At 37.4% G+C, this 21,838-nt stretch overlaps 1 protein-coding gene across 1 annotated transcript in view; it reads right to left on the reverse strand.

Annotated features, from left to right (window-relative positions):
* Positions 1 to 253: 253 nt before the first annotated feature.
* The window catches only part of LOC126298573 (prostaglandin E2 receptor EP4 subtype), a 566,300-nt gene continuing 544,715 nt past the window's right edge, over positions 254 to 21,838 (reverse strand). Inside the window, exons 7-8 of the mRNA XM_049989942.1 lie at positions 18,974 to 19,075; positions 254 to 1,649 (exon numbers count right to left, since the gene is read on the reverse strand). Coding sequence (XP_049845899.1) covers positions 1,544 to 1,649; positions 18,974 to 19,075 — 208 coding nt within the window. The 3' untranslated portion in view covers positions 254 to 1,543. The remainder of the gene's footprint in view (positions 1,650 to 18,973; positions 19,076 to 21,838) is intronic.

Genomic DNA, 21,838 nt, shown 5'->3' on the forward strand with positions numbered 1-21,838 from the left:
AAAACATGCAGAAAAAAGCAAATAGTGAAGAAATATTATCACCTCCATGACAATAATTTAAGTCTCTAATAAAAACTCCTGAGTGCTGAGTTGAGAAAATGAGGCAGCTTACCACTATTGAAAGATAAAATGTAGCCTTAGGCCTATATACATTTTTACAGTAATAACTTCATAAATTTATAGTCTTCAGTTATGCAATTATATTGTATGAAGAGGTATTTGTTTGAAATTGGCAAAAGGAAAAGTCATTAACTCTTAGATAGAAATATGCTATATTTTGAATCATTTATCAACAACAAACACATTAGGGTTGTTCAAATGTCACAGGTGTATCTGTTGTTATAAGCAATACTCATTTGTGAAACAAAAAGCAAAAGATTTTCTTGTGCAAAGGATGTGTACATTTTTAGTAATTTGATAGTAACATAAGAACATATGCTGGCTAACATTAAGTTGACTTAAAATTTTACATGTATGGTAAGTATTCAGTGCTTTGCACTAGAGGCTGTTTCTCACTAGGGATGAATAAACATTCTGAATGAAAGCAGCGTATTCTGCATGCACACACAGTAATAAAAGTGGCAGTAATTCATGACATTCAATGTCACAGCTATAGTGCATGGAATGAAAATGAAATCTCATGTGATTTAACAAAGTGTTTGACTCGTCTGTCAGTGAATTATCATTGAAAACAACAGAATTATTTCATGAACCAATAAGTGAAACTCATGTTGCACAATAAATTCTTGCATGTGAATTCATATTAGAGTAGAAAAATGTAGCCTTAAACAAATCAGAGACTGTATACAACAATTACTTTGAGTAAAATTGTCCTAAGATTTAAGGATCTAGTTAGGATAAGATAGCATTTTAAAATGTGCAGTGATATGCATTTACAAAGACCACTTACAGTGTGATACAATCATTTTAAGTAAAATCTTTGACAATTACATTGCAGTCTTATTTGTTATGCACTCAGAAAGGAAAATGAAACAGAATTTACAATTTTTCAAAATTTTTTCACTTAACTTTGATTCAGATGTGATAATCAGCATTACATGTTAAATATAGCATTCATCTGTTGTAGGATAAGTTGTTGTTTAATATATAATAATACTCTATATTTGTTATTAGAATATGTTGCTGAGATGAGCATCATGAATAATAAGATATAAATCTGAAATATGATCTAAATTTGTTTTAATGTTTCAGGATAACTCAACTATAGTTGTTCCTTAACACATAACAATATTCTGTGTTGGCTATTAGAATGACTTATTTTAAACAGAATGATGAATAATAATATTAAATAAAAAGTAAAATATGATATAGATTTGTCTAATATTTGAACAGGTGCTTCACAGCTTCTTATCTGAGGGTTGTTAAACATTACAATAAATATTTCTTCAGTTCACAAATCTATGAGATACACTGTCAAGTAGTTATGCACCCTGATAATAAATTTTCTTCTGTATTTGGAGGAATGTACCAAATACTTTCTCAAGTAGAGCCAGTTTTATATAATAATAAATGCATCAAAGCTTCAGTACCTGTCATGAGCAAATACTAAGTTTGAGGTGCTATTTTGGTCTCTACCATTACTGCTGCTGCTGGAAGAACTCTGCTCTCTTTCAGTATCTCTGTTTTGCCTGAAAATACATGAGATGCATCATTACACAGGTGGATGTATGCATGTATAATCTAATGAAGACATTTCTGAAACTGACAAGGGAAACTCCCCGTTAGTGGTAAGATGGCTCAATGGATATCCCATTGAAAACGGAACACAGATCAAGCACGAAAACAGGAAGAAGGTGTTCTAGAGGGGGGGGGGGGGGGGGGGGGGGGAGAAAAGACAGAAAAAAAACAGTCAATAGTTGAAGGACAAGAAGTGCAATATTCAGCAACCTATAATAGTAATGATGAGGTGATTAAGTGGTCATGGTGTTGAACTGCCATGTGGGCAAGCCATGTTCAAACATCCCTAGTGGTAATTTTTTTTTTCCTCTGTTTTCAAATTTGTGTCTGTGTTATGGTGTAACGTCCATTTGCAACAATGAGATGTAAGGAAGGGTCCTATAATGACAGTTGATTCTGCACAACCACTCTATTTCCAGTTGAAAGGAGGTGGCTTGTGAATGGGAACTACAAAAGTTTGATGAGAAGGTGACAAGTCAACCAAACCCTCCACCAGAAAACACATCTGGTATGTCATACACACCTTTAGTGACAGTACGTGTGTCATATGATAGGAATCTCTTACTGACACATCTAATTTGTACACCTGGTAAGTGAGTGAGATATGCATCATTGTCTGATTTAGGCATACGTACAAATCTGAATGTGATCACTCTCAAGGAAATGATGAAAACATAATAGTTTGTTACATAGCCTGATACAAATGAACATAACAGTTTCTCAATCACACAGCTTCTCTGTGCTCTGTCAAAACACATGTTTTTAACATTTTTGGAGTTGCATTCTGTTTTTTTAAGTTTTGACTCTTGAATTTCTTTGTTATATCATAATTCACACCCAGCTATTTGTTGTTTTCATTTTTGTGAGATGTCTATGTGGTATCTCGCATGCTCTCACTATTCATAATGTTTAATTGTAACAGTAATGTATTCTTACCACATGTCTTATTTCTGTAACCAGAGTATGACAACTGCCAAGACTACAGAAAGAGAACAAACATTTCAATGACCAGTCAGACATCTCATACTATTGTGCAAAAAAATAAAAAATAAAAATAAAAGACATGAGAGAGATTTGAACACAGGTCACCATCATGGCAGTCCAACATTGTGACTACCTTTTATTTGTTCATTATTGTTCATTGTATTTGATCATAGTGAACGTCACTCGTCATCCATTGAAGTTCGTTATTGATCCCTTCACTCAGTTTTTTTATTACAGAGACCAGCGAGCTCTCTGACCAAATACGCTGAGCTACCATGTTGGCTTAAAAAATGTTCAAATGTGTGTGAATTCCTAGGGGATCAAACTACTGAGGTCATCAGTCGCTAGATTTACATACTACTTAAACTAACTTAAATTAACTTATGCTAAGAACAACACACACACACCCATGCCCAAGGGAGGACTCAAACCTCCAGTAGGAGGGGTCGCACAATCCATGATATGGTGCCTCTAACCATGTGGCCACTCCGTGCGGCACTTAATCACCACACTGTTGCTGTTACAGATTGCTCTATATTGCACTTCTTATCATTCCACCATTCACTTTTCTATTTTGCTGTATTCACAGTTCAGTACACCTTTTTACTGTTTTAATGCTAGGTCTGTGTTCAGTTTGTGATAGACAATCCACTGAGCCATCTCACCACTAAATCTGAGGGGATGTGATGGGCAGTTTTCCTTGTTAGTAAGTGTGCAGTATTGCATGACATCAGTAGTTTATTGTGAACTCAACTTCAGAACCCAGTCAAAATGAATAGATGGCCATGAAAAATAGATAATAATGACATAATAAACTATTGTAATCATTCACTCACTGTGTTTATTAGAGTTTTCTGTGCATTGAAGTCGTTTAGTAAATTTTGTGCCTTAGTTTTCAACTGTCATTTTTTATTGTTTCTAGTGAAATATTTCAGTAAAATTTTCATTCAGTGTTTTAACTTTGCTTAGTGTTCCAGTGGCTGTTTGAATTTTTTGGTTTTAGCTAATAATTTTGTTAACTTCTGTTGGTATTGGTATTAGCTGTCCAAATGGCTCTGAGCACTATGGGACTTAACATCTGTGGTCATCAGTCCCCTAGAACTTAGAACTACTTAAACCTAACTAACCTAAGGACATCACACACATCCATGCCCGAGGCAGAATTTGAACCTGCAACCATAGCAGTCGCGCGGTTCCGGGTATTAGCTGTGGTGTAGTAGTATTAATACGAGTAGTTGCTTTCTTAGTAGGCAGAGAATTTCGAGACCATGATTGCTAGTTCTTAAATAGTTCCACTGGTGTAACTGAACTTTGGTAACTTAGACATATGGTTTTTTTAGTAACTGTAAAATTTTACCATGAATGAGAAGTGTGGGCTCTGTCATAGGTTTGTGAGTAGTGGATTATGGTGGGATTTGTTCAAAGTATTTTCATTGGGGGTTATGCAGTGGGGAAGCCAGTGGGCATTTTAGTGAGATCTTCTCCTGGAAATGCAGAGTCTGTAGTAGAAATAAGTTGACAGAGGAGCAGGAGCATAAGATCTGTGCCCTTCAGATGCAGTTACAATGCACAAAGGAGGAACTAAATAGGTTGAGGAGGGTGAAAGGTGGTGGGGAACGGCAATTGGCAGTTGGCAAGAAGGCAGCTAGGAGGAGGAGGTATTCAGACAGTTTTACTTTACGTACATGCAATAGATATGACCAATTGTCAGAGTTGAGTGGAAAGGAGCCTCATGTAGCTGTAGATGTAGGGAACATGCAGCAGTCCTTAACAATTAGGAGGCCTAGGTTAGTTGTAAAGTCTAGCAGAAAGAAGGTTCTGCTGCTAGGTAGTTCCCACGGTAGAGGTGTGGGCCAGCAGTTGCAGGAAGCGCTGGGGAGTGAGTACCAGGTCACCAGCGTTGTGAAGCCTAGTGCAGGGTTGGCTCAGGTGACTGACAGCATAGGGGAGTTATAAAGAATTTTATGAAGGAGGATCAGGTAGTGATAGTGGGCGGAGCAGGGAACAGTCTTGATAATGATGGGGTATATGATGTAGGTGGTGACCTGGTTAAGATAGCTACTCAAACTGGTGGTGCTAATGTGCATTTTATGAAACTGTTTCAGGTCATGATCGGTCTTACCTTAATGCAGCTGTGAGGAACATTAACAGGGAGCTGGGGAGGGTGCTGAGGGCAGAGGGCATGGGTCAAATCTCAGTGGTGCCAGTTGGGTCCATCAGTAGATCAGGTTTCACTAGGCATGGCCCGCACCTCAATAGGTATGGGAAGGGGAGGCTGGCTAAGCTTATAGGTGACAGTGTAGTTGGTGGTGGTGGTGTCACTCATGGAAAAATTCCTGTAGTAGTTGGTGTTAGAGCTGCCCCTTTTTTTAGATTGATGTCAGCTGAGAGGTATACCTGCTTAATGTAAATCCCTCTAACTAAGGGCTCACCTTCCACAGATGTAATGTTTCCAAGTAGAGAAGGAATTAGCATATTTCATCAACATATAAGAGGTATTAAAGATAAATTTAGTGAACTGCTTATAGATGTTGACTCTGAAATTATTGGTATATCAGAGCATCACTTAAATAATTTGACAATTCAGAGGCTTCCTTTACCAGGCTACAGATTAGCTTGCTGTTTCTCAAGGAGTTCCTTGCGGGGTGGGTAAGTGGCTATGTACATAAAAAACAGTATTCCATTTGAGTCCATAGACATATCACAACACTGCACTGAACAGACATTTGAGTGTTGTGCAGCAGTAGTTGAATTTAGTGAAACTAAACTTCTAGTTGTTGTTGTTTATAGGTCCCCTAACTCTAACTTCAGAGCATTTCTGCTCAAGCTAGAGAGGGTTCTTGATTCACTTTGTAGAAAGTACCAGAAACTAGTTATATGTGGTGACTTCAATAAAATTTTTGTATTGTGCAAGAAAAAGGATATTGGTAGATGTCCTAAATTTGTATGTTCTGGTGCAGACTGTTTTTTTTTTTTTTTTTTCAACTAGCATGCACGGGAACAGTAGCACAGCCATAGACAATATTTTTATTCATTCTTCGTTACTAGCTGGGCATTCTGTTAGTAAAAGTGTGAATGGCCTTTCAGACCATGATTCACAAATTTTAACACTAAAAGGCTTTTGTACTCAAACCAATGTCATATTTAATTAAAAATGATGTAGGAAAGTTAATCCAACAGCAATAGAGAGTTTTTTAAACCTTGTCAAGGAACTAGAGTTGCAGGATGTTTATAGTGCCAATAACATAGGTGATAAATACAATGCTTTCCTTAACACCTTTATCATGCTCTTTGAGAGTTGCTTTCCATTAGAACATTCTAAATGGGGTACTAGCAGTAATGGGCAGTCCAGGTGGCTGACTAGTGGGATAAGGATATCATGTAGAACAAAGTGGGAATTTTATCAAAGTGTTGGAAGTAGTCACAATCAAGCTACAGTAGCCCATTACAAAAAGTATTGTAAGGTACTTAAAAATGTTATTAGGAAGGCAAAGAATATGTGGTATACAAATAGAATAGCTAATTCACAGGATAAAATTAAAACCATATGGTCAGTTGTGAAGGAAGTGTCTGGTCAGCAGCACAAGGTCGATGACATAAAGTCAGTTCGCAGCAAAAATATTTCTGTTACTGATAAATCAGATATATGTACAGTATTTAAGAATCATTTTCTGAGTATTGCTGGTGAATTAAATAAGAATTTAGTTTCTACAGGAAATCATATAACTTTCTTGGCAAATGCCTTTCTGAGATTGATGTCTGAAATACTCCTCTGTGATACAGACAAGATGGAGATTGAGTCAATAATTAAATCACTGAAGACTAAGGACTCTCTTGGTTATGATGGGGTGTCTAGCAGAATACTAAAGTACTGTGCTGCATATGTTAGCCCTGTATATTTGTAATTTTTCCTTTAGGAATGGTCAATTTCCTGAGTGATTAAAGTACTCAGTAGCAAAGCCACTTTATAAAAGGGAGAAAGGAATAATTTAGATAATTTTAGACATATTTCTATCAGTGTTTGCAAAAGGCTGTGTATGTAAGGATAACTGATCATTTTATATCACATGATTTGCTATGAAATGTATAGTTCAGATTTAGAAGCCATTTAACAACTAAAAATGCTATATTCTCTTTTCTCTGTGAGGTACTGGATGGGCTAAACAAAAAGTTTCGAATGCTTGGTATATTTTTTGATTTAACTAAGGCATTTGATTGTAATGATCACAAAATATTGCTCCAGCAGTTGGGTCATTATGGAATATGTGGAGTAGCTCTCAATTGGTTGACCTCTTACTTTAGCAACAGGCAGCAAAAGGTCATTATTCGCAATGTTGATAACGGCTGTGATGTGGGGTATGAGTGGGGTATTGTCAAGTGGGGGGTGCCCCAGGGATCAGTGTTGGGGCCACTCTGTTTCTTATTTATATAAATGATATGCCTTCTAGTATTATGGGTAACTCTCAACTTTGCTTATTTTCATTCACTAATGTCGTATGGTATTTGCTTGGTAGTAAAGGATGTGGTGTGCAACATTGGCTCAGTTTCAAGTAGTGCAGTACATGACCAAAGTTCATTTCTTGTAGAAAATAAAACAATGCTAAATCACAGTAAGACTCAGTTTTTACAGTTTCTAACACACAATTCAACAAAACCTGACGTTTTAATTTCACAGACTGGGCAAATGATTAGTGAAACCAAACAGTTCAAATTTCTATGTGTTCAGATAGATAGTAAGCTGTCGTGGACAGCCCATGTTCAGAATCATGTTCCAAGACTTAATACTGCCATTTTTACTATTCGAATGGTATCATAAGTCAGTGATAGTTCAACACTTTGCTTATTTTCATTCGCTGATGTCATATGGTATTAAATTTTGAGGTAAGTCTCCCCATTCTAAAAGGATATTTTGGACTCACAGACTGGTGGCTCCGGCAATAAGTGGTGTGAGTTCATGAACCTCTTGTTGACCTCTGTTCATGAGCCTGGGTATTTTGACATTGGCATCTCAATATGTATATACCTTATTGTCATTTCTTGTTAGTAGTATTAGTTTATTCCAAAGAATAAGCAGCTTTCACTCGGTTAATACTAGACAGAAATCAAACCTGTATTTGGATCGGACTTCCTTAACTCTTGTGCGAAAAGGTGTGCAGTATACTGCTGCATCCATTTTCAATAAGCTGCCACTCGAATTCAAAAATCTTAGCAGTAATCCACGCGCTTTCAAATCGAAACTGAAGAGTTTCCTCATGGGTCACTCCTTCTACTCTGTCGAGGAGTTCCTTGAAAAATTAAGCTGATTCTTATTGTATTGCTGATAGCGTTTGCTTAAACTTGTGAACTGACTTTTTTAGGTTCATGAACGTTTATTTTTGTATGTTATTACTTCTATGTTGTAATTTTATGTACTTACACTTTCCATGACCTTGGAGATTTGCTCTTCAATTTTGTCCTATGGAACTTGACGTGTAAATAAAATAATAATAATAACAATAATAATAATAATAATAATAATAATGATGGAAGCCATTCATAAAAAAGAAAAGACACTGAATAAAATGCTAAACATTATTAAAACATTTAGTAATGGCATTTGCATGCTAGTTGGGACTTACAAATGTTTGAAACTTAGTATGGTTATAGGGAAAATTGTGAAGACAAAACACATTCACGAACAAGATGGGACTAGTATTAAAGGTCTAGAAGATGGGGTGAACTACAAGTATTTTGATATAGAGAAAAATAATGAAAATGTTCAGGAGGATAAACATGTCGCTAAGAACTGAATCAACTCCAAGAAAAAAGTTATAACTACAGGTCCCCACAAAGTTAACAATATCCTTTCTTTCAGGAGTGCTAGTCCTGCAGGGTTGGCAGGAGAGTTTCCGTAAAGTGTGGAAGGTAGGAGATGAGGTACTGGTGGAAGTAAAGCTGTGAGGATGTGGCGTGAGTCGTGCTTGGGTAGCTCAGTTGGTAGAGCACTTGCTCACGAAAGGCAAAGGTCCCGAGTTTGAGTCTCAGTCCGGCACAGAGTTTTAATCTGCCAGGATGTTTCATATCAGTGCACTCTCCACTGCAGAGTGAAAATCTCATTCTGCAAACATCCCCCAGGCTGTGGCTAAGCCATGTCTCCGAAATATCCTTTCTTTCAGGAGTGCTAGTCCTGCAAGATTCGCAGGAGAGCTTCTGTAAAGTTTGGAAGGTAGGAGATGAGGTACTGGCAGAAGTAAAGCTGTGAGGACAGGGTGTGATTCATGCTTGGGTAGCTCAGTTGGTAGAGCACTTGCCCGCGAAAGGCAAAGGTCCCAAGTTCGAGTCTCAGTCTGGCACACACTTTTAATCTGCCAGGAAGTTTCATATCATCACACACTCTGCTGCAGAGTGAAAATCTCATTTTACATAGAAACCTCTTCAGAGGACTGTGTGTTCTAACAACTGCTTCTCAGTATATTTATCCCTTAATGAAATTTGTTGCAAGTAACATATCTCTGTTCTCAACTAATAGCTCAATACACAGGATCAATGCTAGCAATAAGAATAATCTACATGAATACATAAGATCACTTACCTTGGTCTAAAAAGTGGTCCATATATTCAGGAACACACATATTCAATATTGATAGACAACTCCTCCTACTCTATAAATGAATATCTTAACAGGGACTGTTACACCAGCTTAAGTAAAAATGTCTGCTAGATTTCGGTTTTGACAGCAGTTTGTCACAACTGTCAAGATTATGCATTTTGTGTATCATAAATTCATTAAAAGTGCATAACTGTGTTTCATTCTGACAGAGTATTAATTCTGTAAATATTAGCAGTTCCAGTTTACTATAATATATTCACCCATTTTGATGATCTCCTGACAAATGATCAGGGTTGTGAGTATTACATTCATATTCTGTATGTTTTTTATGTTATACTTTCTGACATGTTCCATACCCGCAGGAATCATCTCATTATTGGCTCTATGAAACAAGAAACTGAATTTAATCTAATCTGATCTAACTGACTCACTTCTATGAAGTACAATCAAAATGAAAACCCAGAGTCAACTAAAACAAGTGTGAAGCAAGCAGTATGCACTGGTCAGTACCTAAATCACTTTGGGAACATAAATATTAACTGAGAGCAGCCACATGTGGGATTGAAAAGAGCAAGACTGGTACTGCAGAGAAAAAGAACTACACAAATGTTATCTTGAAAACCACTCAATGTGGACTTTGTGGACTGTACTCTGAGTTTAAGGTCCATCAATTTCAGGCTGTTCTATCTTGGCAAAGAATGAATACCTCACAAACCACAATAAGTTGTGCTCATACCTTCATTGTTAAATATGCAGAGCTCTAAGAGAAGCAGATTCTCCAACAAATAGCACTGCCACAAATGTAAAGCAGTCACAATAACTTTATGTAACTCTATAAATCAACAAATATGGGGGGGGACTCCAAAACAGTAAGTTACAAGTATCTTCCCATGCTGAGACCATTGCATAACAAGAGTAGCATATTATCAGAAGAGATTACATGTTCTGAGTTTCTTGCAGATGTCGTTCTGGTATGGTATGGTTAGCAGGTGTATCACAGTATGGGAGTGAAATGACACAATGTTTCAACATGTACTCCAAGGCTGAAGTACATAGTACAATACAATTCTTGTGGACAAAATGTCTAAAACACACAGCTTCACTCTAAAGTTCTTGTGGTATTGGACCAAACACAATATTGTGTCCAGCCATGGTGAAATGGTGCCAACAGTTTTTCCAAGGCAGTACAGATATGAGTGATGCTGATCAGGCAAGAAAGCCAATGACACTGATCACAGACAACAATGCCCTGGCAATTAAGAAACTGATTTGCAGCAATTGCAAATGGTAACATAATGGTTCTAGAACTGCTCTGTGACCAAGGACTGGATTTCTGTCATCAAGAAATAGAACAATTGGTAGAATGTTCCAGTCATTGTTTACAGAGACTTCATGATTATCAGATGGAGTCAAGTATATTGTGAATATCCTATTTACCTTTAATAGAATTCTATGTATGAAGTTCAAGCTTCAAAATTCTGGGTGCTGCAAAATCTAAGGCTATCAATATTCCTATATATGCATCCCTTCAAAATATAAGAGGCAATTCCTGCTCTCCACATACCTGACGCAGATTTCTATTTACGTGGTCAAATAATGTTCTGAAACATGTATTGTAACTATAAGATTTCTGACTAAATTGGAAGTTCATTGACTTTATTTTTTCATCTCTACATATAGTTTGAGCCAGCGGCCTTGCAGCAATGGTAACATCAGTTCCCATCAGATCACAGAAGTTAAGCACTTCCAGGTTTGGACAGCACTTAGATGGATGGCCATCTGAGCTGCCAAGTGCTGTTGACAAGTGGGTTGCACTCAGCCCTTGTGAGGCTACTTGACTGAGAAGCATTGGTTCTGACCATGAAAACTGACAATGGCCAGGAGAGCCGAGGGCTGTGCACATTCCAATCAGTGTCTGCATCCACTGATGCCTATGAGCTGAGGATGGCATGGTGGTTGGTTGTTACTGTTGGATCTTCCGACAGGCCTATTCCGACAGAGAATATAATGTCCCAACTGATTGATTCACTCACTGACTCATCACCACTCAGTCCAAACCATTAAGGACATAAATTTGAAATTTAAGAAGGGTTTTTTAGAAATTATAGGGGAGGAAAGGTTTTTTTGAGAATATGTCATTATTAAGCCAATTTTGAAGCTAGATGTACAAAACTTGGTATTTGTTTTCTTAGTCATAAATAAAGAAATATGAGTTTTAGCATTTTTTTAAATGTAATCGTTATGGGACTAAAATAGTTGGTGAATTTGTTTTTTGACAATAAATCATTGTTACAGAACTACTAAAGTGTTTTAAACTATATCCATGGAAATTAGAATTTGACTTATCAGTTAAAAATAAAAAAATATATGTTTTGGCTGTTTTTCTAAATTCAGCTCGTAAGGAGGTGAAATAGGGAATGAAATATTTTATGAAATATCTTATTATGAAAGCATTTTTAATACTAAATAAATCTATAAAAATTCGAATTTGGCTTCTTGGTTGTAAAAAGAAGTGTTTTTGGAAAGTAAGGCCCTATGGGGGTGAGAGGTAAATGTTTTATCAAAGTATTTCATTTTGAAAATATTTTTGAAGCTATGAAAACTGGTATTTGGATTCTTGGTTAAAAATGAAAAAATATATGTTTCACTATTTTTAGAAATTCAACCCATAATGGGCTGATATAGTGCCAGACTGTTTCACTGATCCAACATCACCCAGCTGAAACTGCTAAGCATAGAAACTTGACATTAGGAGAGGGTGTGGATCATATACTGTAGGCATCATTTAAAATCTTTTTAAAAATTTTTGTTATATTAAAAAAATTAAAACTAGATTTATGAAAATTGGTAAATCACTTCTAGATTAGTTATGAAGAAATATGTGTTAGGGGACAAACTTTTATATGGAAATATCACCACAAGCATGTAAAAGGCATGATTAACAAAAACCTTAGACTCCAGCTACCAGAATCACATTTTGGTCAGGAATATTTTCAGAAAAGGCCATGTTCCCATCGCTTTAATTAGCATGAAAAGTTTAGAGGTTGTTACAATTAGTGGACAACATAAAAATTTGATTAAAGAAAAAAAAAAGAAATATGTGCGACTGTACAGTTTACATGAGTTTTGGTCACAAAAGTTTTTGTTATATTGCTTTTAATGGTTCAAATGGCTCTGAGCACTATGGGACTTAACATCTGTGGTCATCAGTCCCCTAGAACTTAGAACTACTTAAACCTAACTAACCTAAGGACATCACACACATCCATGTCTGAGGCAGGATTCGAACCTGCGACCGTAGCAGTCGCGCGGTTCCGGACTGAGTGCCTAGAACCACTAAACCACGGTGGCCGGCTATTGCTTTTAATACCAACAGCATACAATCCACATTTATCATGAGAAAAGATGCTGTCCTCAGACTAGAGACTACCAGAATACTCCTATAAATAACAGTATTTCCCTTTCTATTTTCATGTGTTACCAAGATGTAAGCAATGAGTCACAAAATTCCATCTGCCAAAAACATCAACAACAATCAAAGACATGTTTGACCCCATAACTGATAGAAGTATTTGATTAAACTCCATGTTGATCCAGCTTGATCCAACTGACAGAGATGTTCAACAAGAACCTGTTACAGTTCCTCAAACACTAAAAATTCTCAACATTTGTATGGTTTGTTGCTGAAGCAATCTTTACTGTGTCTTGCCCTGGCCCATGTCCATTCTGTTTCTTGTCCCATCCACTATCACCATATGATTTTCCTTCTCAAAATATCTGCATAAAGAACCCTCATCCTCTATCACTTGTATAAAACTTGTATTTGGTTTGAAGAAATTGCTAACTTGTAACTTGTTTCTTAAATCTTCTTGCAGCTATTACTCCACACTCTTTCCATGACTACTACAACAGTTGGACTTTACTCTCTCTGAAGTGATCATTTGTATATTAAATGTCTGTTGTGCCTTGGCTGCATCTACATTTGGTGCAGACTCTTGCTTATCTAACACATATAACAGGGCAAACTGTCAGTAACTGTTCTCTTTGTGTGACATTAGCACTTCCCAGTTTCTACTTCTCTCACATTAACCTTTTCAATTCCTTGCTATCAGTGTCAAAAACCTCCTTAAGGGCCATGATCTTTCTCTCCTGTTCAGCTATTGTTTTGTCTCATGCACAGACATTGCAATACCACAGAAGATGCTCATTCACATCACTGTTTCTCACACAACTTCTTTATGTTCAATGAAACCATATATTACAGTAACTTCAATGCAGGCCAGAACTAACTTTCATATGGCAGTTCAAACACTTCACAACACTGGAATCTGTATCGACTAATACAACTAAATTATTATACACTACAGTCAACGCTTGAGCCATATTGTACAATGCAGGTGCAGTTATTAAATAACTTGACAGATAAAATGTAGTTATATGGAAATTTTTCAACTGTAGTCAGCAAAAATTAGAGCATTGAGCACACAGTAAAAAATTCAGAAGAAAATATTTTTAAAAAAAATACTGATCAGAAAACTAAATTATGATCACAGAACTGTCCGCCCCAGTAGCTGAGTGGTCAGTGCGACAGACTGTCAACCCTAAGGGACAGGGTTCGATTCCCGGCTGGGTTGGAGATTTTCTCCGCTCAGGGACTGGAAATGATGATGATTAGGACAACACAACACCATCACCATTGACATGCAAGTCGCCGAAATGGCGAAATGGAGTCAAATCAAAAGACTTGAATCAGGCGGGCAGTCTACCCAACAGGAGGCCCTCATGACATGCCATATATATAGAACTCATATAGACAGAATGCTAATGTACCCAGAAAGATCAAACTGTCCTCAAATATTACACTTAAATATTTATAAAAACGAACTTGATTTGTACACATCAAGGCATAGTACAGTCATTCATGCAAAGATGATATTCTCCTTGAAAAGCTTTAATTTTATGGAATTAACAACAGATTTGAATCACATTTGACAAAATGAACACAAAAGTGGGCTTGCATATTTTGGATAATGCCAGAAGAATACAAATTTCTAGGACTGAGAAGAAATCACAAATGGAGGCCCACAGGGTTTAATTTTGGAATGTCACCTATTCCTTGTGTATGTGAATGACCTTATAGTTGACATGCACTCCACAGAGGTGCTACTTTTTGCAGATGACACAAATGTTATAAATAAACCAACTGGCCACAAACATTCTCTATAACTTTTTTAAACAATTAATAAATGAGTTTCTGTAAATAGACTAGTGCTTAATTTTGTAAAAACACAATATATTCAGCTCCGTACCACAAATAGAGTAATTTTAATAATCAGTGCAACAGATAAATATGGGTTACTGAATAATGCAGAAAGCTTCAAATTTTGGGTGCACATAATGATAAAAATATTGACTTGTAGTTCATCTTTCAAATACACTTGCTGATAAATCAGCCCAACTTGGATGATGGGTAGTGTAGGAGGCAACAGGTGAGAGGCATAAAGAGAACATGAACAAAGGGAGACATGAAGGGAAGGAAAGGCAAGGGATATTTAAGGAAGAGACAGCTAGGAAATATAACAGAGATGTGTCAGCAATGATTTCATTTTCATTCAAATAAGAGAAGTTGTGTGACAGTGAAATAGGAGGTATGGATTTTTAGTGGAGAATGAGAGAGGAATGGGAGATTTTAAGATACAAGGAAAGTAGGAGTCAGTGGTAGGTACAGTGTTGGTGTAAATTAATAGACAGATAAATTGATCTAGAGTTAAATGTTGGGAAGCTGGTTTGGAATGGGGGAGGAAATGGATGTGGGACAGTGGGACAGGGGCTAATGATCACTGAGGCCAATGGGACTACGAGATCAAAGAATTTGTTGAAAGTACAATCCATATTCATTAACATAAGGTAACTTGATACTGAGGGGTGGGGGGTACCCAGATGGCACAGTTCGTGAAGCATCCTTTGAAGTCAGGCATGCTGTGCTGTGTGTGCCTCTACGTGTGATCAGATGTGCTCTTGTTCACAGTATGACAGTGGCTATTCCTTCAGAAAGGCATTTGATTGGTTGTTAAGCTAACATATGGTGATGAGCCAAAATATTATGAACAGCCAATTAACAGTGAGTTGCTCAACATTTAGAATGCATTATAGCAGTGATTCTGTTTGGAATGGATTCAAGAAATATTTGGTAGGTTTCCTTAGGTATGTGACACTAGATGCTTATGCCACAGCTCATGTCATTCCCATAAATTATGGGTAAGTGATTTGTCAGCAAAGTGCTGGCACTCTACAGAGACCAACATGTGTTCCACAGTGTTCATATTTTGTGAATCTGATGATGAAGACACCTACAAGAGATTATTTTCATGCTCCAGCAACCATTGTACATGATTCTGGCCATATGAATTCCCAGGTGAATGTGCCCCCAAAGCATAATACTGCCTCCATCAGTTGGTGTCTGACTACAGTGCATGTTTTGAGTAGCTATTCACCTGGATGGCAGCGTATCTGGACACAGCCATCAACCTGGTGTAACACAAAATGTGATTCATCAGACATGTGACACATTTCCAGCAATTCACAAACCTGCCTCTATGATACTGTGCCTACTGCAGAGAGATATTGTAGAGTCAATATGGAAACACATAGGGGTCATGTGCTGCTGAACTCTATATACAATTATGTGTGCTAAACAGTGTGCTCAGAAATAATTTAGCCTGCACCAGCTTTTTATCCAATCACCAATTGTGCCACAGACTACTGTCCATCCTGTTTCACATACTTCAAAAGCCTCTGATCTCCTTGTTCAGTGCTAAGTCATGTAAGTCCAACACCTTGTGGCCTGCTCACAGTTCTGCAATCCTTCTACCATTTTCTATAGAAGATCATGACAGTAGCACATGAACAGCTGGTCTGCTTTGCTGTTTCCAAGCTACTTGCTCCTAAGTTCTAGGCCATAACAACATACCATTTGTCAGAGTCACTTATTTCAGTGGATTTCCCTATTTTATGCTTGTATCTTTGCTGCAATGGGACCCCCATTCATCTCTGCTCTGCTTGTATACTTTTCTCCCATGTCCCATTCCTGCAGTACCACCAGTTGGATTTCAATCTCATGGTGGGCAGTGGTCACAATCATTTTCCCACAATAATTTTCACTCATCAGTGTAAAACCTATGAAGAGGTTGCAGCAGATTTGATATATGACATACGCTTTCACTGGTCATTCTGCCTGTAGTGGGGTAAGACATGCTTAAGATGTGACTAGAATAAAGTGTGTGAAAGGGTGCATGATGAAAGTTTTGCACATGGGTTTTTACCATAGATGTGTTATAATGGAGGGGGAGGCTGGAATACCATTGTAGCAACCAGGAGGGGGGTGGGCATTAGTGAATGTGAGTTTGGGAAGGATATTCCACATTTCATAGTGAGATGAGAGGTAGTCAAAGCCTTGATGGAGGATGTGGTTAGTATCTTCCATCTTTCCGTACCATACGTATGTCATATCACCAGTCAGGCACAAATGCAAGTCCTGTCCCATCCACCCAATCAGAACAACCTTTGCCAGCTGTGTTGCAGGTGTATCTTACCCCATCAGTGGCAGAACAATCTGTGAAATTAGCTGTATCTAATTTCAAATGCTGCCCATTCTGTGGGCATATTGTGTGCATCAGCAGCTGTGGTCTGTCTACTTACATAAATGACCATAACAATGGGAAGATCAAAGGTGATCACCCTATGGCTATTTACTAAAATATGCTTAAGTCGAATAATGGCTTACTTAACTAATGAAAAATGCACCTCAGTTGCTCTGTAGAAATGTATGTTGTCTCTGGTAGGTTTGGCTTTTTTGTTAAGCCATTCTCAAGTGGATTCATAACTGCCATACATGTGATGGATGTATTCATATAGATGACTGAAGATGATAAAACAAGGTTTCCATTTGTTTGTGTACACACTTGAGAATGGCTTAACAAAAAGCTGAAACTGTTAGCGGACTAAATACAGTTCTACAGAACAACAGGAACCGTCCTTTTGTTAATGAAACAAACAGTTATGGAGCACATGGAGAAACTAGTAATGAATAATGGCTGTTTCACAACTTCTGGCTTCTGGAACCTGTACTCCCCACATCCTCTTTTCTCCTTCCAACAATACAGCTGGTCTCAGTCTCTGCCAGTGGTTATCCCATGATAAACTCTGTCCCTGTCCCCATGACTTCTCTCTCTCCCCACTTCTCTCCCTCAACACCTCTATAAAACTTTGTTTCCATTTGGTTCACTGTTGTTTACTTTGTTCATCTCTTGGCCTCCCTCTACATCTTTTACCCCTCAATACTAAACTGGTGATCCCTTGGTGTCTGAGAATGTGTCCTACTGATTGATCCCTTCTTCTAATCAGGTTGTGCTACAAATTTCTTTCCTCTCAATTCTGTTCAGTATTTCCTCATTAGTTATGTGATCTAGCCACCTAATCTGCTGCATTCTTCTGTAGCATAACATTTCAAAAGCTTCTATTTTCCTCTTGTCTAAGGCATTTATTAGCCATGTTGCACTTCTACACATGGCCACACTGCATACGAATATTTCAGGAAACACTTCCTGACACTTAAATCTATATTTGATGTTAACAAATTTTGCTACCCTTTCATGCCCCTCAGCTCTTATAACTGCCAACTGGTTACTGCACAATTTGTAAAAAGCCTTTCATTCCCTGTATTTTAGATTTGCTACCTTCTGGATTTCAAAGAGAGTATTCCAATCAACACTAGTAAAAGGTTTCCCTAAGTCTACAAATGAGAGAAATGTAGGTTTTCCTTTCCTTAACCTATCTTCTAAGATAAATCATGGGGTCAGTATTGCCTCATGTGTTCTTATGTTTCTGTGGAATCCAAAATGATCTTCCCTGAGGCTGGCTTCTACCAGTTTTTCCATTCTCCTACTATAAAGAATACATGTTAGTATTTTGCAACCATGGCTTATTACACTGATAGTTTGATAATATTCACACCTATCAGCACCTGATTTCTTTGGAACTGGAACAATTATATTCTTCTTGAAGTCTGATGGTATTTCACCTGTCTCATTCATCCTTCACACCAGATGGAAGAGTTTTATCATGGCTGGCTTTCCCAAGGGTATCAGAGTTCCGATAGAATGTCATCTACTCCCAGAGCCTTGTTTTGACATAGGTCAGAACCCAGATTTTAAATTGCAAGACATTTCCAGGGGTAGATGTGGACTCTGGCCACAATTTGTTGGTTGTTAACTGTAGATTAAAACTGATTAAAATGCAAAAAAAGTGTGATATTTAGGATATAGGACCTAAAACAGTTGAAAGGACCAGAGGTTGTTGAGAGTTTCAGAAGGAGTTTTAGGCAACTGGAACAGGAGATAGGAAAACAGTAGAAGATAAATTGGTAGCTTTGAGAGTTGAAATAGTGAAGGCTGTAGAGGATCAAATAGGTAAAAAGACAAGGCCTAATAGAAATCCTTGAATAACACAGGAGATACTGAATTTAATTGATGAAAGGAGTAAATATAAGAAAAAGGAAAAGACCTTCACCCACGTCCTTCTTATTCCTGTCACCTACTCCACCTAATACACCTACACACCTCCCCAATCTAGAGAGCCTGCAGTGCCAGAACAGTGTTGCAAAGTGTGTGCTATGTGTCCTACACTACAACTAAAATTTATCACCTTTCATGTGCAAACACTAAGTTTGAGATGCTATATCGATTATCTTCAGAATTGCTGCTTCTTCTAGAAGACCTTTGTGCACCTTCAGCATCCACGTTATCCCTGAAAATGACAATAAATTGTACCAAAGTTTTGTTACACATTTAATTTGTATAATTTTGTGTATATACCCTCTTTATGCCTTTTAAATACAGACAACTATTTATGTAGAGCTAATTACATTGAGTTCATGGAGCACTGCAATATGGCAATTTATGACATTTGACATGAGTGTTTCAATAAAGATATTAATACAGACAGATAATGTTTGCATAGTATGTTGCTGTATGCCAATCCTTACTTTTATATAGGATCATTTAAGCATTATTAGCTAGAATATTTTTCACAGGATCATATTTAATGTCAGTGGTTAGTGTTTAATATTTTGATAAGCTTGATTAATCTTCCCCTTCCCTATATAAATGGAAAATTCATCATACTCTAAATACCTTTCCTTAATAGAGCATAACACATGATTCCACCATAAAACCTGCCCCTGCTGCAAAGCTACAAGACAGTGTCATGGCTCAGTATCTCATACAATGCTCAAATCATTATGAACAGTTTTCTATACTGTCAGGTCATATGATACTATGGAGAACTTTGGAACTTAATCCATAATACTGGTACAGAAGTAAATTGTCAGAAATTCTACAATGCAGACTCCACTCTGTGTAGCAGTCAGTATCTACTCTAAAAATTCTTAAAATTTAGGAAATAAAACCACCAGTTTCCGAATGATTACACTCACATCATAAGAAGGTACTGACACTCACTACAGAGGCAGTTATGACAGAATTGTAAACCACAATATTGTAATGAGGTTATATTATCCTGATTTCTAGCAGTTTCCTCCATTACTTTCACACCTCTCTGTTCATTGATGGAAATGAGAGGAGGAAAATTGTGCTTCTGAATAGTATGGGCAAATACAGTTTTCAAAGTAGTACTAACTCAGCTTTTCCAATAGAAGAAAGAATTCTTTGCACTAGATAATAAGGGCAACTTATTTGTGCTCTCAGCTATGGTTTTTTATCTATTTATCTTTTTACAGTACAGGAGATAGCAGAATTCTGACAACCATTTTTTCTTTGTTAATACAGTTAACATTATTTCACTGATATTGAAAACTCAAAAATTATTTGCAGTAATGCAAAATGAACTCAGTGATCTCCATAAATTTAGTATTTTCTCATTCTCTATATATTTACCAATTTGGAGATTTACTCCAAAAATCACCTTCTAATTTGATAACAATGAATTACTCCTTAATGCTTTTAATGCCACTATTCTAATCCTTTATAAGACTGTTTTTTCACAATTTGAGTCAAATGAGTTTTCCTAATGGGGCAAGTCCTAACTTAATACATCAACCTGACAAAAAAAAAAAACAAGTGAGGTGGCACAATGGCACACTGGACTCGTATACAGGATGATGGTTAAAACTTGCATCCAGCCATCCAGATTTGGATTTTCCATGATTTCCATAAATCACTCGACGCAAATGCTGGGATGGCTCCTTTCAAGATGCATGGTGGGTTTCCTTCCTCATCGTTAACACAACCTGAGCTTGTGCTCCATCTCTACAGCTCTACTGACATCGACGTTGAGAAGAAAAGAAAGATAAGGAGATGACAGCTACTGTTCAACATAAGGAGGTGAAAGGAAAAGAGAGAGAAAAAGCTTTCATTGCTCTAAGTATCTCCAGAGGGTGATCCACATTTTTGTGACCATAATAGAAAACCAAACAAATAAAGAAAAACCATGTAAAAATATAATAAGGAAATTACTATTCTTCTCAGTCACAAAAATAAATCAATTGTAGTTTTTACTGAAACTCAATCACTAAAATGTCAAAATGCCATCAAATGAAGCTAGAAAAAGCTGTTTCCTTTCAGATGCTAACAAAAATACCAATGAATAAGAGGCAACAGTCAGTTTTAATACTCATACATTTATATTTAAGGGGTGTAGGGTGCCATAGGAAAGCTACTTTTCATTGTATAAATTTAAATGTATGAGTAGGCATCTAGAATCCCTGATGAAAAAGGATGGAGCAAGAGTAGACAATTATGAATCTGCATTGTTGATATCTCTCTTGGCCTGTTCTGTAGCTCATTATGGGATCTTAGAACCCAGAAGAGCCATGCTTTGTTGATTAATAGTCCTGTCTTCTCCAATATTCTTCTATGTATTTCAGTATGAAGGAACTTTTGTGCAAGTCTGCTACCATCTACAAGCAATAGTAATCTCTGGCTTTTATTACACCACTACCTTTCAGCTTGGTAGCTGTAACCTGTCACCAAGCAAACAGAAAGTTGTCACCACATTCTCACACAAGACTCTGTAAAGAGGCTATTCTGATATGTTGGAGGCCTCCACCCTGGTCCTAGAGCAAGACTAGTAACCATACATCCAGTCCCCATTGCTGTTGGTAGTGCTGGAACACTGTTGAAACAGCATGGTATGGAGGCCTGGCCCATTTCAGTGGTTATCTGAATTATACCATGTCCAAGCCTGGCAGTGTGCCATTTTTGGGGCCTCTGTGATGAGGATTGATGTCCTGTCACAACAGGCCAGGGTTAAGTGGCCAAAACTACTACCTGCCCAATCTATACAGTGCCTGTCAGCATGCACAGCCAGTTCTGAGACGTACTCCGTGACAGTTGTTGACTAGATACAGCTCATCCAGCCTACTGCTAGTAGATACAGCCTCCACTAGCCATGGGGATACGGGCTGTGCCTACTCCTAGTGCTGCTGTGAGCTGAACCTGTGCCATTCAGCAGCGGGCCATCTGCTGACTGACTTCTGGTTGCCTTGCATGC

Source organism: Schistocerca gregaria, chromosome X (genome assembly GCF_023897955.1).
Source record: "Schistocerca gregaria isolate iqSchGreg1 chromosome X, iqSchGreg1.2, whole genome shotgun sequence".
NCBI classification, from domain to species: Eukaryota; Metazoa; Arthropoda; class Insecta; order Orthoptera; family Acrididae; genus Schistocerca; species Schistocerca gregaria.